Raw genomic sequence first — 17,298 nt, forward strand, 5'->3', positions numbered from 1 at the left:
TATCAGTGGGAAGAGTAAAGCTGTTGCACATATTTCCACTTGAATGAGACGCTGAGGCAGTGTTGGCACAAAAGCTGCGGTTTTAGCAGCTGTGTGAAAAATACTCGGGTAATATTTTCAGAAAATAGCGAACAATACCGTCTCTTTTCCCCACCGCGGACTTGGCGCTGTTATTCCCTCCGCTTTGTGGAGTTTGTGAGCGGTTCAGGTCGCTAACCGAGCGGGTTGGCTGTGAGTAGCGGAGTCAGTTCAGCTCAGTTAGTCTGAGTTTATTTACCTCCAGTTCGCTGATAAAACGCCGGTTAAAGTGATGGACGAGGAGCCGGAGAGAGCGAAGAGGTGGGAAGGAGGCTACGAGCGGACATGGTGAGTCATGTTAATGGCACATTCTTCAAAAAAATATGTCTTTCATTTAAAAACTTGTTTCTACGCTCATTGTCCACTTTATCAGCTCCACTGACCACATAGGAGCACCTTATAGTTCAACAGTTACAGACTGTAGTCCATCTGGTTCTCTGCATACTTTGTTACCCTGTTCTTCAGTGGTCAGTACCCCCATGGACCCCCACAGAGCAGGTATTATTTGGGTGGTGGATCATTGTCAGCACTGCAGTGACTCTGGTGTGGTGCTGGTCTGAGTGGATCAGACACAGCAGTGCTGCTGGAGTTTTTAAACACCTCAGTGCCACTGCTGGACTGAGAATCGTCCACCAACCAAAAATATCCAGCCAACAGTGTCCTGTGACCACTAATGAAGGACTAGAGGATGACCAACACAAACCGGGCAGCAGCAGACTCTGACTTTACATCTACAAGGTGGACTGACAAGGTGGAGTGTCTAATAGAGTGGACAGTGAGTGGACACAGTGTTTAAAAACTCCAGCAGCGCTGCTGTGTCTGATCCACTCGTACCAGCAAAACACACACTAACACACCAACACCATGTCAGTCTCACTACAGTGCTGAGAATGATCCACCACCCAAATAATACCTGCTCTTGGTGGTCCTGTGGGCCTCCTGACCTTTGAAGAACAGGGTAAGAAAGTATGCAGAGAAACAGATGGACTACAGTCTGTAACTGTAGAACTACAAAGGGCACCTGTATGGGTCAGTGGAGTTCATAAAATACAATAAATGTAGATACAAGGTAGGTGGATCTGTTAAAGTGCTTAGTGAGCGTATATCGTCATTGTCGGAACAAAACCTTATATCTCTATAATGGTAATTTTACCAGAGAAGGAAAAAACTTAACTTATAATGGAAGTTAATGAAACATTTTCAATGGTAGGCAGTTCTGGACTGCAGGCAGATCTACCATCCACACTCTCTGATTACACAGCCATGCTGTTGTAACTTGTGCAGAAAGTTTCTTGCCGTTCTCATGTTGAAATAAGCATGACTGTCCCTGAAAAAGACGTCATCTAGAAGGCAGTATATGTTGCTCCACAACGTGTATATATCTTAGAGCGTTAATGGCACTTTCACAGATGTGAAAATCACCCACTAATACAACTGTACAACAATCATAGATCTCGGATAAATGAAATAAAACTGTATTAAAAAAATATAAAGCCCACTTAAAGACTATTACCATCACAAAATGCTTTCATACAACATCCCAAACTTTTTAAATCTGGATAATTTTCCATACTGCGCTGTTCTTGCACTGTAGTGCTGAGAAAGTAAGACGTTTACTTCGTCTGTTTAATCCTACAGATCTTTACATAGAACCTCTTTACATATTTATGTGTAGCATATTGAACTGGACACATATTTGGAAAATGACATCCAAACATGATAATATATTTCAAGCTCTAATTTATGAACCTCTATTGTTGCACTCTTGAATAAAGTAATTATTGTACCTGATGTTTTTCTCCACACTCTCAGGGAGGTGCTGAAGGAGGACGAGTCTGGATCCCTCAGAGCCACCGTAGAGGACATTCTCTTCCAGGCCAGAAGAAAGAGGTGAGGCTGAGGTGTCTAAAGAAAAGCTTATATGGAGTAAACATGTGAGTTCTTCTGCTGATGCCTGTTTCTGTCTTTTCCTGTCCATCTCACCTCAAACAGGGTGTTCGAAAGTCATGGACAGGTTCGGCTGGGAATGGTGAGCTCTGTTATGACTCTGAAATTGATAAATGATGTTTGCTCATACAGAGTTTAATGTTTGTCCACCTTACGTCATTGTGTGCAGATGCGTCACCTATACGTGGTGATCGACTCTTCTCGGACGATGGAGGACCAGGACCTGAAGCCTAACAGACTCACATCCACCCTCAAGGTGAGATCCAGCTGTTTTTGCTTGGGTCTGGCTGATATATTGTTTGAATGATAAATACGGTTGTATGCAAACGTTTTGGCGCTCCTGGCCAAATTCCATGTTTTGTTGAATTTTTAAGTAAAAGTAAGTTAACACATCCTTTACAGAGAACGTTTTAATTCTCTAACATTTTAATGTGCATTTACTGAGTATTTGCTAAATTTAATGTATTGGGGAAAATTATATAATATATATATGTGATCTGTGCATATATATATATATGGATCTTTTTTTCAATTATGTTTTTTTTGTCAATTATCTCAGCAAGCAAAAAGAAATTGTGCACTAAAATGTTAAATTTAGTCTTTTTTTACAATGTTAAAGTTAACTGCATTAGAAATATGCCATTTTGGGCAAGAACCAGACATTTACATTTTTTACAAAACTTTGTTTCCTGTTGTTTGCGTTTAAGAAATTTGAGAACGCAGAGGTGTCATAATCAAACGGTTAAGTAGTGTTTAACTAAAACTATTGTAGCTAATTTTTGGCTGCATTTAATTATATACGCCAGTAATACAGTAATATTATACTAGCCAAAATAATATTTTAGTTCCTTAAAATTAATGTATGTAACCTTAGAATTCAGATGGTATATTATGGCCTGGAGTTGACTGCTGGTCACCATAGCAACCCAGACAGCCTGTATCACCTAACTAGTAGCTAACAAAAAGGCGAACATTAATAATTTGGAGACCAATGGACGCATCTACATTTATAATCACTCCAGCTGGTTTCCTCATACATTTAATCTGCATCGAGAAACTGTCAAACACTAAAAAGTCACAAGGCTGAAGTCAGTTTCTTCTTCATCGGCTTCTTGTTCAAATTTTCCTGTTCTATTTTAAATGGCGCCTCAGGCACCATTCCACTTTTTTGGAAAAGTTTCCTGCAGGAGATGCAAGTGGCCATAGCTGAGCTAAAGCTTAAAGCAGAGCAAAGTAAGTCTGCGTTTTCGTTTGTTATTTTTTTTTATCTTATACAAGCACATTTATGAGACATATTTACAGCCAAAATGGTCAAATGGACATAAAATGTTGTGGCTTCCAAGGCAGATTTATTTTTATTGACAGGACAAAATGGCTCTTCTCAACATGTGGGTTGCCGACCCCTGGTCTAGCATGTTGTCCACCCTGTCACACAGAATTGGATGAAAAAAAAATATACAGCTACAGCTAATGCCCCTTGCTGCGGAGTTTGTTTGAAAGAGGGCCTCTTTGAATTACAATTACAGCGCACTTTGATTGGAAGAGATGGGAGTTATCAGACTCAATCAAATCCACTGAGTTTTGACCAGTTTTGACCAGTATTGTAGTATAAATTGCAGTGGTTTTCTGTAAGTTAAGGCCTAGGCTGGTAATTTTGGCCAGGAAGACCAGCATAATCCATTCTTTTTGGTTCTCGAATGCTTCTGTTTACTGCCAGTTGTCGTGTACACAGCACATGTGTGTTTGGTTGCTTCTGACTGATCATCTGCATCCAGTTCATGACAAGTAAAAAAGGAATGTAATTAAAATTGCAGTGTGTATGATTTGAAAATTTGAAGAAAGATAAATCTTTCAGCCCTTTTCCAAAGTTAAACTTTCTTCTTCTTGGCCACTAGTTTTTGCACATGTTCCTTTTTCAGTACCTGATGTTAACTGTGCACGCTCTCTCTCTTGTTCTTCAGCTGATGGAGTATTTTGTGGAAGAGTACTTTGACCAGAACCCTATAAGTCAGGTAATTTTGTTTTTATTGGGAAGGTTTTGATAGAGCATGATGTCAGTGTCAGCTGTGACTGTCCTAATTTTACATTCATTTCTTAATTACACAAAATAGTCAAATATAGTCAAAAATAGAGAAAAGGGACTTGGTTGTAATGAGTCAAATATTCGTATATATGTATACTCGTTACAGACATTAGATAAATGTGTCTTGAATGTTTTGACTTTTTTTCTTATACGGATTCAAAGTCTTTTCTTTCTATAATAAAACTCTTTCTGTGAAAGGAGCGCCATTTGAGTCCAAGTCAAAGATTACATCAGTAATTTGTAATCGAGGTGTGCGCAGTCAGGGTTTTTTTTTTTGTTTGTTTTGTTTTTTGTAAAGTCTGCAGAAAATCTGCACTGTTTGTCTTGCTCCCACCCTCAAACTAAATGTTTAGTCCTGATCCCGCCCGCAGACCTGTATTACTGGTTTCCATCTGTGTTGGTCGCATTTGAAAATGACCGCCGTAGGGCAAACTTGCTTTAAGTCAGTTTTATTGTTGTATATTTGCTTTTATTAGGAGTGCTTTTTACAGTTGTGGCCATCTGACTGTCTCTGTGGCTCTGCCATTTTGACTGGCTCTGCCATTTTTGTAGCCTGCAACAAAGCAATTCATATGATTCATGTGATTGTTTGCCTCTATCTAGAACTAGTGTCAGATTTCTGTTTAGAATGACTTCATTACTTCTTGTTATTTTGCTGTAAAGTAATAGTTATCAATATAATTTGATTTGGCTGTTCATTAATTTCCGCTTCCACCCGCACTTGGCTGGTTAACCGGCTGCTCCACACCACAAGATATTGTAGATGTGTCCCACAGGAATACAGACCTAGGGAGTATTTTGCAAAGCAGGATTTTTCAGTTTAGCCAGATAACTTAAGCCTAAAGTCTAGCCTATCCAATAGGAAAAGAGCTGAGGGACATTCCTGTTGGACAATCCTCAGTTTTGGGCTCAAGTTATCTGGTTAACTGTGAAATACAGCTTTGTGGAATACCCAGCTGGTGCATTCACACCCTGAATTCACTTTACATCCTCTTAAACAGATACATAACTATAACTAAGGAGTATTCCATATTTTATTATTCCTTTTTGGTGGACAGGATCCCTGCAGATCCTTAACAAGTCTTAAAATAGATTTTAAAAATGTATTGCCATATATGGACTACCAAATTAGTTCAAATGGTGGTTTTAAAAAAAAAAAAAAAAGCAAAATGTCAACAAAAATCAGGTATAGATCTTACAAATGCATACACCTTTGTCTCTGCACTAGCTTTCGAGAGGTATGGGTGAAGTTTGCAATGTATTGTAGATGAAAATAAGCAGTGAGGGATTTAATATGGGGTTTCAGTGATGGAGTACTATCCAAGATGACACCAAGGCTCTTGTGTAGTGTAAGAAAGAGTTGTATCTTTAAAAGAAATTTGAAAATCATAATTTATGAATTTCTGAATGCAGATTTGAATCCAATTAAAAGGACCTCAGTTTTATAACAGTTAAGCATCAATAAATTTTGAACTATCCAATCTCCGACAGACAAAATATGAGAGTTGAAGGTAGAGAAGTAATTGTAGACAAGATAGATATATAGAGCCATGTGACATCTGCATAATATGTTTCAATGGGACACAATATATAATAAAAAGAAGACGACCCAGTACTAACCCCTGGAGAACACCATGAGAAACTTCCAGAACCAGAGCTGCTGAAAAAGTGGTTGGTCACTGTTTATTTCCATATGTGATTGAAACTTATGAACTTGACTTCTTGACCTGAGAAAAATCAGATTAGCATGACTATTTAGCACCGTTCCTGTGAAACGATTCAACTATGTTCATTACACTGGGTCCCTGAGTAAAAAACGACCTTAAGTCTGGTGGATTGGTGAATATTGAGCCACACTTTCTTCAGTCTGACCCTGGAACTTGGTGTTGTTTCTGTAGTATCATTTTTTATTTATTTCGACTCAGAATTTGTGCTTCTCTCTCGCTTTCTTTTCTCTCATCTGCAGATTGGAATCATCACCACCAAGAACAAAAGGGCTGAGAAACTGACCGATCTAGCAGGTAAATAACAGCACAGCTAACACCCACATATTCTTGTTTTCTTGTTTGCTTCTTCTGTTTTTTGTCTTTATATCAGAGAAACATCATTGGCTATGTTCCAAAAGCTAGGCTGCAGCTGAGTTGGTTCCTTTGGTGAGAATAATGATATGCTGGCAAGAAAAACATTAATTTTTTTAGAATTAAATGCTGTCCTGCAAAGTAAAGATTGTTCAACTCACAGAAAGCTGGTGCATTCAGACCCTATGTTCATTTTTATGTTTCTTAAACAGATACACAACTAAATAAAGAGTGTACCGTATATTCCACTGTACATTATACTAGTTACAAATCCTACAGGATCTTATAAAGTCTTGCGTATATACAGTTAGGGGTATTTAATGAAAACTGAGATGATTCAAGGGGTGACACGTGTCATGCCGTGTAGGAAATGACTTCAAAATAGTCTGCTAACCAAAAATGTCCAGCTGACAGTGGTCCTGTGGTCAGAAACTGAATATTATCTGAATAAAATAGATATACATACCACAGTAAACCTGACTTGAGCCGTTTGAAAATGGCATTATTTATGCTTTCATTGAGGTCTTAAAATTAAATACATTGAATTTGATTGTCAAGATTGTGCAGTAACCCTGCTGGCCCTAGAAGACAATGTGTAGCACAGTTTGTCTCGCACTTTAACCATTAGTATTGGCCATCCAGTGGTCTTTGATGACATAGCAGTCTAGAAATGCAGCCCACCAAGTTTGCAGCCTAGTTTTTGGAATGCAGCTGCAAAGTTGAAGAACCAGAACATGACACAGTCAATATTGCTGTATAAAAGTAAAGGAGTTTTACGCAGTGTGCGTTCTTACTGTGTGGAGCAGGCATTCATATTCTCATTTTAAACTGTTGCACTTTTTTGGATCCAGGCAACCCTAAGAAGCACATAGCAGCCATGAAAAAAGCAGTAAACTCCACGTGTGTTGGAGAGCCGTCCTTGTACAACGCTCTCAACATCGCCATGCAGACACTCAAGTGAGTAGTTCATGTACAGTAGTGTGGAAAAGTCAGAGCCCTGAGAACCTCAAGTAGAAATGATTCATTTTTCAGCATCAGGAAAATTACACAGAAGCCTCAACAAATAAATAGAATGTCTTTTTTTTCGGTATTAAGTATGTTCGCTCTTTTCCTTTATTGCAGCTTCCCTTCCTTTAAGTTTTTCAAGAAATCTGCAGAGATATTTTCCACATCTCTAAAGTTTGCAACCAAAGGTGGTTGTTAGGAGTCCCATTTTCTCTGTAGCTTGTAATGCACTACTCTTTCTTTAACTTTCTCCTTCCTTATGCAAGTGGACTGTTTTATATCTGATCTCTTCAGAAATATTTCCTGAAAAATCAATAACTTTATAATTAATGGCTGTTTTGACTGGAATTAAATGGCCCATATCCTGCTTTTTGTAAGTCTTTTTTTTCCTGGAGGTCCACATTTGTGTATTTGTGTCTACTGAAAAGAGTTACAATTCATTTTTATGTGACTGTTTTCTGTTCTCTCTATTTGTCTCATTAAAAAAAGCCGTCCGGTCTGAAACACTCCTTATAACTGTGAGTGGGCGGAGCTAAACTGCTGTAGTCTGAATAGGTGGATGTGTGTAAATGTGCTGGTTCTTGTCATATCCCAAAACAGTGAATTCAAAATAGGCTGCCTAGTTTTTATATGCTGACTGTACAGACTGGAAAATGAACGGTATGGTTTGAAACTTGCTTGCATAATACTTCAAACTCTTATTCCAAAAAAATTAAAGAATTTTGATTTTGCATAATATTGGCCCTTTAAATAAATGAATGTTTATGTCTGACTTTTACACAGTATTGTAGCTAATCATCAAGCTGAACTGTACTTTTGTTTTTTGTTTGTTTGTTTGTTTTTTTAAAAGGCTATAACTTTACTTATAATGCTTATGCGTATTGCTTGTTGTGTCTTCCTTTATGTGCATGAAATGTGTATTAAAGTTATGGTTATTCTTCTGTCTCTCTCGTCATGTAGACACATGCCAGGGCACACTAGCAGAGAGATTCTGGTCATCTTCAGCAGTCTGACCACCTGTGATCCAGCCAACATCTACGACCTGATCAAAGTAGGCAACATGTTTGAATAGTTTGTGTCCAAAATAGGATATAATTATAAGCAGTTGATTGTAATAACAGGGCGTTTTTCTCTGTCAGACTCTGAAAGCACTGAAAATCCGAGTGTCAGTTATTGGGCTGTCTGCAGAGGTGCGGGTGTGTACCGTTCTAACCAGAGAAACAGGAGGTACGTGTTCTTCCATCAGTAACGTCATCAGGCAGTGGAACACTAATGTGTTCACCCCAAATGTAGTTGATCAGCCAAGAGACTTTGATGTCTGACTTTAAGTTCTTTCTTTTGGAGCTCCAAGGCTAATGTAGCTAATACGTAATGGAAGCTTATACAGGACCAGTTAGCATTGTGCTAACAGTACGTCTGAATCACGTGTTCAGCCATATCCCATTGACATACCTTAATTTAAAAATGGTTTTCACTGAGGTTTATATAACTTTATAACATTTGTGTGGGTCACTGTTTGATTTAACATTGACCTTCTTCCAACCTCTCTTTATCCCTTAGATGTAAACAGGGTTTTTTTTTTTTCTTCAGTTATAGGCAGAAGTTTAAACAACCCCTTGTCAAATTGCGAAAAAGTGAAAATGGCGCATCCTCTACAGGGAGCTAAAATATGACATTTTCTGCAAATTTTAGTGCTTAATTTTTAAATATTTGCTGAGTTTCACATATTGGAAAAATATATACTTATACAATGTGCTGTAACTTTTGCACAGGCCATGTTTTTTGTTTTGTTTTTTCATGAAACAGTAAATTCACCAAATAAACAGTGTGTTAACTTATTTTCATTTAGAACAAAACCTACCTGGGGTGCCCAAAGTTTTGCATATGACTGTATGTAAATGAGCTCTGTTCTGATTGGCTGTTTGTATTTCGCTTCATTCAAAATGCAGTCCAGACTGAAACACTGAAACTTCAATGTGAGTGGGTGGAGCTAACCTGCTGTAGGCTGAATAGGTGGATATATGTAAATGTGTTTGGATTTTGTGACATCACAAAAACAGAGGATTCAAAATGGGCTTAGTTTTTAAATGTAAACAGTATGAACTGATAGGTTTTGAAATTTCAACAATGTTTGTGTAATACAAAACGTTTATTCCAAAAAGTCCAGTTTTCCATTTTATGAGCTCTTTATTTGCGCCGTTTTCTTCGACAGGAAACTACAACGTGATCCTGGACGAGAGCCATTTTAAGGAGTTGCTCATGTATCACGTGAAGCCGCCTCCCGCCAGCTCCTCCTCCGAGTGCTCCCTCATTCGCATGGGTAACAGCAGGCTTTCCCCTTCTTCAGACTCAGCTTTTCAAAAGCAGCAAAGTGTGTTGCCAAGTCGCAGCTTATTAAAGCAAAAAGCCACAAGAGGCAGTGGGTTACTGCGATTTTATTACAGAAAGGGTGTTCTTAGGCCTAAAACTCCCTTCCCTGTGATAAAATCAAGGGGCTTATTGCTTTTAGAAAATGGAAGCCAACATAAAATATGATAACACACAATTTTAATAGTGTAATTTTATTTTGTTATAATTAATAATCATCGACATATTCCGTCAAGACACGTAGTTCCTTTAGAGTATGGTATCGTTAGCCAGCAACCATGGAACGCTGAATGAGGAGAACGTCCGGTCGCCCATCACTGTATATTGCGCCCCTCTTCTCATGCTGGGGCTGAATCTCAAATGGCTCCCTGCTCCCTACACAGTGCACTATGTAGAAATTTAAATACTAGATCCTGCAGCCCAACAATATAAAATACAGCTAAGATATAGTCATTTGGGACACATCCACACTCAATAAATGATGCACTATTTGGCTGTAGAGGCTAGAATTTCATAGTCAGCACACTATTTAAGGAGTACGGAGCCGTTTGGGATTCGGCCTGGGTTTGACGCCACTTCTGACTGCAACACGGGTATCTGAAGCATGTAAGTCATTCAAGTGACATTTTTTTAGACTTTTATACTGTCATTTTACAGTACTTTAATAAGTACTTTAATTCAAGTCTGTGATATTAATGGTGGAGTTGTTTAGGCTTTTGGCTTTTGTAGCCTGTTAGCTAGCTGACCAGCCTTTATTATATATCATTTCTAGTTAAGAACATAAGTTGTCCGCCCCTCATTTTAAACAAAAAAGGGTTCTTGCTTCATCAATCTACTTGGTGCTCCTTGCGAGCAGAATTAGAGTCAAAGATTATTCCTTTACCAGCACAAGTTTGTTCGTTCTGAGGGTTTTTTACAATGGCTTCGAGCGTGGCTCAGAGTTTAGGACCGGAACTATCTGTTTTATTAGAGATGTTAACCCAAAGCAGATAAGAATTAAACCATGTATGTTTGATTTCTTTCTTTCTAGGCTTCCCTCAGCACATCATAGCTTCCCTGTCTGATCAGGATGCCAAGCCTTCCTTCAGCATGTCGTAAGTATGACTGCGCAGGGGTTAAAGCAGTGGCCAAAAATGTAATTTATATCATTCAGCTGCTCAGCCAGTACAAGTTTGGTGCTCTTTTGTTTTAGTCTCGCGGAGCCAGACATGATCTCTTACCAAGAATACACATCTGGGGACATCCATGAGAAAATTTGGGCTGAAAGTAGTTGGAAACCTTCACTTATTAGGGTGGAAACAAACTGAGTGTGAAATTCAGACGTGATTGGCGGAACTCGAAGTAGGGGGTGATGGTGTGCTCGTTAACATTGTCCGAGGGGTAACAAGCCAGAGACAAGGACATCTATTATTCACAGCAAACAGCAATAAGGTTAAAAATACATGAATACATGTACTCAACACTGAGAAATGGTATGAATTTGTCCACAGCTAGGCCGGGCTTGGTAGACTAAACCTATACCACTTCCTGTTGACAAACAAGCCAAGACATCCTGTTTTTACCGAGTTAATGTCTTCAAACTGTTGACAACAGTTTCGCTCGTGTTACCTATTTTACTCTGGAGGTTAAAAGAACTAGACTAGACAGATTTGGGGGCGGGGTTTAGAGGGGGCATACCTTTTATTTGCAGCATATTTAACTGCAATCCAGCACCAAAATTTTAACAGGTCGTCCCAAGACATGGGTTCTCGGTACAAGATCACATCAGACCCTGCCAGACTACAAGCTACAAGGCTAATGTAGCTAATAAGAAATGGAAACGTACTTTCCACCAATTAGCGTTCTGCAACCTGCGTGCCTAAATCAGTTCTCTAATGCTGATGCTGATGTCTATGGGATTTTAGTAGTATGTATTAGCATAGTTAGCCAGCTATTGAAATCAAAACTCTCAGTTCCTAATTATGTTAGTGGTTAATCTGACACCAATGGGAAAAGCTAGCTTGGTTGTTTTTATCTACATACCATAGGGGAACCAAACAATCTGTTGGGCATTTAATCCTTTCGTCTTCAGCCAAAATGTAAAGGGCAATTCCACCGATTTTCCAAAATTTCAGTACCATTAAGTTGTTGAGATGTAAACACAAGTCAGAGTGGTTTGATGTGAAATATTTAAATAATATTGTAGAGAATCTGAATCAGGGTTGCCATGTCTACAACACAAATGTAACCATTTTATTTACTATCCAAAAGCACCAGCAGACCTACACGTGTCCTCTGAGTTTGTATATGTAAGGTTGTTGATAGTGGTACACCTGAAAAATAAGTTTATAAGATATTTGGGAGCTGTTTTGCTCTGCATGTGCTTTTCTGCCTTTAATGAATTAAAAAAAAATACATTTATAGGCCAAAATCTTATTTCAGAACTATCATAAAACAGTGTCTCGGACATCAAGCGGTGTGTTCTTAACCATTTTATGCCATAACTTTCTGTGAGGGAGCTTTTAGAAGTGGACGTCTGGTTCCCATTGCCACCGTGAACAATCCTGACTCAGCAAGCTTCTCTAAAATAGAGCATTTCACACCAAACCACTCTGAATGGCTTTGTTTACATAATAACAATTGAATCAGGCAGAAATTTTGAAAGATTGGTGGAATTCCACTATAACAGTGAAATTAGAGTACTGTAACGGTACTTGATGGTATTATGTAAAATGAAGTAGATTTTTGTGTATTTTTGTTTGCTTAAAAATCATTAGGCCTTCTCTGAAGGCTTAGAAGGCCCTTCTGGTTCCCCACTGCAAAAAAACAGTAGTAGCCAACTTTTTTTCCATACATTTTTGTTCATTTTTATAGGTAATAGTATCAAGCAATGTCAGAAACCACATTTTGAGATCACTGAACAACTCAACACAGATGTAAGTGATGATTTAGACATGCAGTTAGCACAATGCTAATTGGCTTCCATTACTTTTTGCTTTTCCTCTTCGTGGAGGTATTGGGAACGAGGCAGTTCTATGTGAATGCAAAGCGTAAACATCATGAATGTTTCTCACTCTGGTGGTTTTACTCTTTACTCTCTGAAGCAGAAAATCTGTAGCATATTGCACTTATTACTGCTAAATCATGTCCTCAGGCACTTGGAGAGTTCAGATGGGAGTCCTGGACTCACTCTCGGCGGATACTACTGCCCTCAGTGCAGGGCCAAATACACCGAACTGCCTGTAGAGTGTAAAGTGTGCGGTACGTGCTGGTGTGAGTGTGTGTGTTTTGATTGTTAATGAACTGTAACAGTGTGTGTAAGCACAGGTGAGCAGTATGTGTGGGTGTTTCAGGTTTGACGCTGGTTTCCGCTCCTCACCTGGCTCGCTCTTTCCACCACCTCTTCCCCCTTGATGCCTTTCAGGAGCGCCCCCTGGAGGAGCACACAGGAGACAGGTGCGTTTACAGTATTAAAGCTTTCCTTTACAGCAGGGGTGCCCAAACTTTTTGTCCTTGGGGGGCCAAAGTGCACTGTCTGTGGTGGGCTGAGGGCCAGAGAAGACAAAACATTATACAATTGAAATAAGTTTCAAATTGAGATCTTACAAAGGTGTTTTATACACTATACACTATACACTGTATGGCCAAAAGTACGTGGTCACCTGACCGTCACACCTATATGAGCTTGTCCATTCCAAAGGCTTTCCACAAGATATTGGAGAGTGTCTGTGGGATTTTTTGTCCATTCAGTCAAAAGTGCATTTGTGATGTTAGATGAGAAGGCCTGGCATGTAATTGACGTTCCAGTTCATCCCAGAGTGTTCAGTGGGGTTGAGGTCAGGGCTCTGGGTAGGCCACTTGAGTTCCTCCACATCAAACTCGTCAAACCACGTCTTCATGAAGCTCACTTTGTGCATAGGGATGCAGTCATGCTGGAACAGGAAAGCGTCTTCCTTCAAAGTTGGAAGCCTATAATTGTCTTAAAGATATTTGAACGCTGTAGCATTAATGTTACCCTTCACTAGAACTATGAGGCCTGGAAAACAGCCCCAGCCCATTATCCCTCCTCCACCAAACCTTACTGTTGCACTATGTATTCCAGTATATATGTATTAAAGTCTCTGGAAATTGCATGAGCTTTATCCACCTGTTAGCAGTGGGTGTGACTGAAACGCCTTATCTCAATAATTAGGAGGGTAGAATCTACCTTGTTGAATTCATGCCTGAAATCTTTGTGGCACGGATTTAAAAAGGTGCTGGAAACTTCTTAGGGTGGAGCAGCCTGTTTACATTAACAAGCAGTTATACATATGTGGGATACTGTCAGTGTCAGATATACATAAGCAACATTAGCTAGCATGTTCATAGTATATAAATAATATATTTTTTCCTCTTCATTAGGTTCTGCCAGGCCTGTCAAGGAGAGCTGAAGGACAAAAGTGTGAGTATCACATTTTGATGTTTTAAAGGAATAGCCAAGACATGCTTGGTGTCTGAAGTTTGAACTTGTTTTGTGGTGGAGCTATGAGGCTAGTGTAGCTAACAAGTAGTGAAAGCTTATTTACACCAGTTAGCGTTGTGCAAAAACCATCAGACATTAGGATGCCCTGATCCTCTACCTATGGACTATTTAATGGATTACTGGTCTTTGCTTTCCTTCTTAAAGAGGATTTTCATCAATTTCAGACTGATTTCAACCAAATCAAGGTCATTCAGAGTGGTTTGATGTGAATTGGTTCATTGTACCAACTAATTTCTTTACAGTGGAGGTGATGGGAACCAGGGGTCACCGTGTCTACAATACAAATATAGCCATTTTATTTTCTATCTAAAACCACCAGTGAAGCTACACCTGTCTTCTGAGTTTATGTAATGTTGATGGTAGTCACAAATTTGAACAAATGCATTTCCTTTGGGGACTTTTGTCCTAACAACCACCTGCATGTACCTCTCTGCCATGAATGGATCTAAAAAATCTCAAAACTATCGTAAAGCAATGTCTCAGACATCAGGCAGCATATTCATAACCATTTCATGTAACTTTCTGTGAGGTAACTAGATGTGGATGTCTGGTTCCTATCACCAACACTGTAAGCTACTCTTTCTCTAGAGCAGCACATTTCACACCAAACCCCTGTTTTCTGTTTCTTAATTTCTCTGCAGGTATTCACATGTCCAGCCTGCAGCAGTGTTTTCTGTACGGAGTGCGATCTCTTCATCCATGACACGCTGCACTGCTGCCCGTCCTGCATACACAGACAGGGAGCGTCCTGAGTAGAGACTTAATCCCCCGAACCAACATTACCTCAGAGACCAAAACATCTGGCTGACCTGACTGTGAGTGTATGGAGTCTCTTCAACAATCTCCTTCACTTACAGTGCTTGCCTTTGGGCTTGGCACATGTTTTTCTGCACAATATGAACCAGCAGCCAGTGATTGTTGGACAAGGGTGGGTATATTTGAGAATGAGTGCAGGACTAATGCACTGTTTTGTGTCTTTGTGCCTGTAAAATTAAAAACTTTGCGCTTCCACTTGTACATTCAGCATGTGTAACATGCTCACTGTTCAGTGTCTAATATGAAAACCGTTACATTATGTAAGGTGTTTACATTTGTTTACTGTACATAGGCATTAAATGTGTATGAACAGAAACCAAACTTCTCTGAAGTCTGCCATTGTAATGAATATAGTTCCAGTCTTTTTCAAACACCTCTGACTTGTATAATCCAGTTTAGGCGTATTATATAATGGTTATTGCACCAAAACAGAGTTATGACAATACAGTAGCGCCCCCTGCTGGCTCAGACTAAACACATCTGAGCAATCGGTGCCAATAAAATTATGTTTTGAGATCTGAGACGTTCTGCTGCTTTTGTCTTTAAAGCATTGGCCTTACAGTTCATATTATTGTGGTTTAAATATATGTACATACAGTTGTATGCAAATGACATTTTGTTGATTCTCTAAGTGAAAATAAGAACCTCTACAACTTTCAGATGCCATTTCTGCAAATCATATCACACATTTTCTGTTTATTTGCTGAGTTTAACATATTGGCAAAACATAATGTCCATAATGTTCACACAGGCAACATTTTCTTTCCCCCTGCCCCCCAAAAAGGTGTTATGATTCAGCAAATAAACATTTATTATGAGTTTAATGTTGAGGAATGTCCTTCTGCTCTTTTCCTGTTGGACAGACTTGACTTTGGGCTTAGGTTACCTGGCTAAATTGAGAAATCCTGCTTTGTGAAATAACCCGCTGTAAAGGATATGTTAACTTTATAAAAATAAAAAAAACATGTAATTTGACAGGGGGGTGGGTATTCAGACTGCTTGACTGTGCTTATGACTATACCTGTTTGTTGGCATGTCTTTAAATACAAATCCCACAATATCCCTATAATGTCTGTAAACGCTATTTTGGTAGAAACTGAGGGTGCAGGTCTCTTTAAAGGGCCCTGCAGTTTGGGGGCCACTTTTCATGTTTGGGTGGAGTTGTGTACCAAACACAAATTCATTTCTACATGACTATTTTCCAACCTCTCTTTATTTCTTAGACTGAAACAGGCTGTTTTAGTTACTGGGCCTTTAAGAGTGATATATTTACATAAATCAGTCTTAAAGATGCAGTAACTAAAGCCTCTGTTCGGACTAACTGCTCTGCATTGTACCTCATTCATAAAGCAGTCCAGGTTGAAACACTCCTTATAACTTCAAAGTGAACTGTTGTGGGATGAATAGTTGAATGTACGTAAATGGGCTGTTTTTACAGCTTAGTTTTCATATATTGACTGTACAGACTGGAGTATGAACAGGACATGGACTTGGTGACCTTTTGAATCTTTAACAATGAGTGTGTTTACATGCTCTTAATACCCCGATAACTGCAGAAAATCAGATTTTGTCAGTAATCAGATCAACACGTTTACATGCACTTGAGTAACCAGATAATGGGGAAATTCTGGGTGTACGTGTGTCAGGTAGTAATCGGATTTCGGCTTTGCAACCAGCCAATAAACTCAGAGTAAGGCATGATGTAAACGCAGTGTGAAATTCAAACCAAATGCTGCGACTTTAAAAAACAAAAAAACATTGCACCACTTTTAAATATGAAACCCCTGTTATATGAATCAACTAAAATTATAAACATCTAGAAGATGAAGAATATTTAAACTCTTAATTCCTTCAAGTAATGATGGTTTAGTGTCACTCCAAAAGTGTTTCGCTGCGTCTCACGGCAACACTTCTTGCTTATTTCTGGTACCGCCATCTGTTTTCGCACAAGCGCAGACTGAGATAAAAGAAAGAAATCAGAGTAAGAGTCTACATGCACTGAGAAATCTGATTACTGAGTTAAATCCATCATATGCTCTTTACATGACCATTTAAACAATCAGATAACTGCAGAAATCTGATTATGGTCAGATTGAGTGCATATAAATGCACTCAGTGTTTATATACTGCATCAAAAGGGAGCAAATTTTGGTTTTCCATGATAAGGACATTTGGTCAGTATGCATTTGCATATATGTGTTGGATTACAGCAGCATAGAGAAAACGTTTTCAGTGATAAATATGAGAAATACAGACTTGAAGTGCACATTACTTCCAAGTTAGACGTTTTATTTCAAAACATTTATAGATATTAACCTTTTCAAATGTTTTATTTCAGATTTCAGCATGAAGATTTACTTTCCAGAAGGTGCTTTTAAAACTGTTAAATCATGAAAACTGAAGAAAATTAAAACAGCACACAA

At 38.8% G+C, this 17,298-nt stretch overlaps 1 protein-coding gene across 1 annotated transcript; it reads left to right on the top strand.

Moving 5' to 3' along the window:
- Nucleotides 1-12: 12 nt before the first annotated feature.
- Nucleotides 13-15,387, top strand: gtf2h2 (general transcription factor IIH, polypeptide 2). Its single transcript, XM_036598656.1, has 15 exons — nt 13-366; nt 1,891-1,968; nt 2,071-2,107; nt 2,195-2,281; nt 3,987-4,037; nt 6,075-6,129; nt 7,038-7,143; nt 8,152-8,242; nt 8,331-8,418; nt 9,404-9,511; nt 10,589-10,652; nt 12,692-12,798; nt 12,891-12,993; nt 13,939-13,978; nt 14,701-15,387. The coding sequence occupies exons 1-15, from the start codon at nt 311-313 to the stop codon at nt 14,809-14,811; spliced, it is 1,182 nt and encodes a 393-aa protein (XP_036454549.1). The 5' UTR covers nt 13-310; the 3' UTR covers nt 14,812-15,387.
- Nucleotides 15,388-17,298: the final 1,911 nt, after the last annotated feature.

This window comes from Colossoma macropomum, unplaced genomic scaffold (genome assembly GCF_904425465.1).
Source record: "Colossoma macropomum unplaced genomic scaffold, Colossoma_macropomum, whole genome shotgun sequence".
Lineage (NCBI taxonomy): Eukaryota > Metazoa > Chordata > Actinopteri > Characiformes > Serrasalmidae > Colossoma > Colossoma macropomum.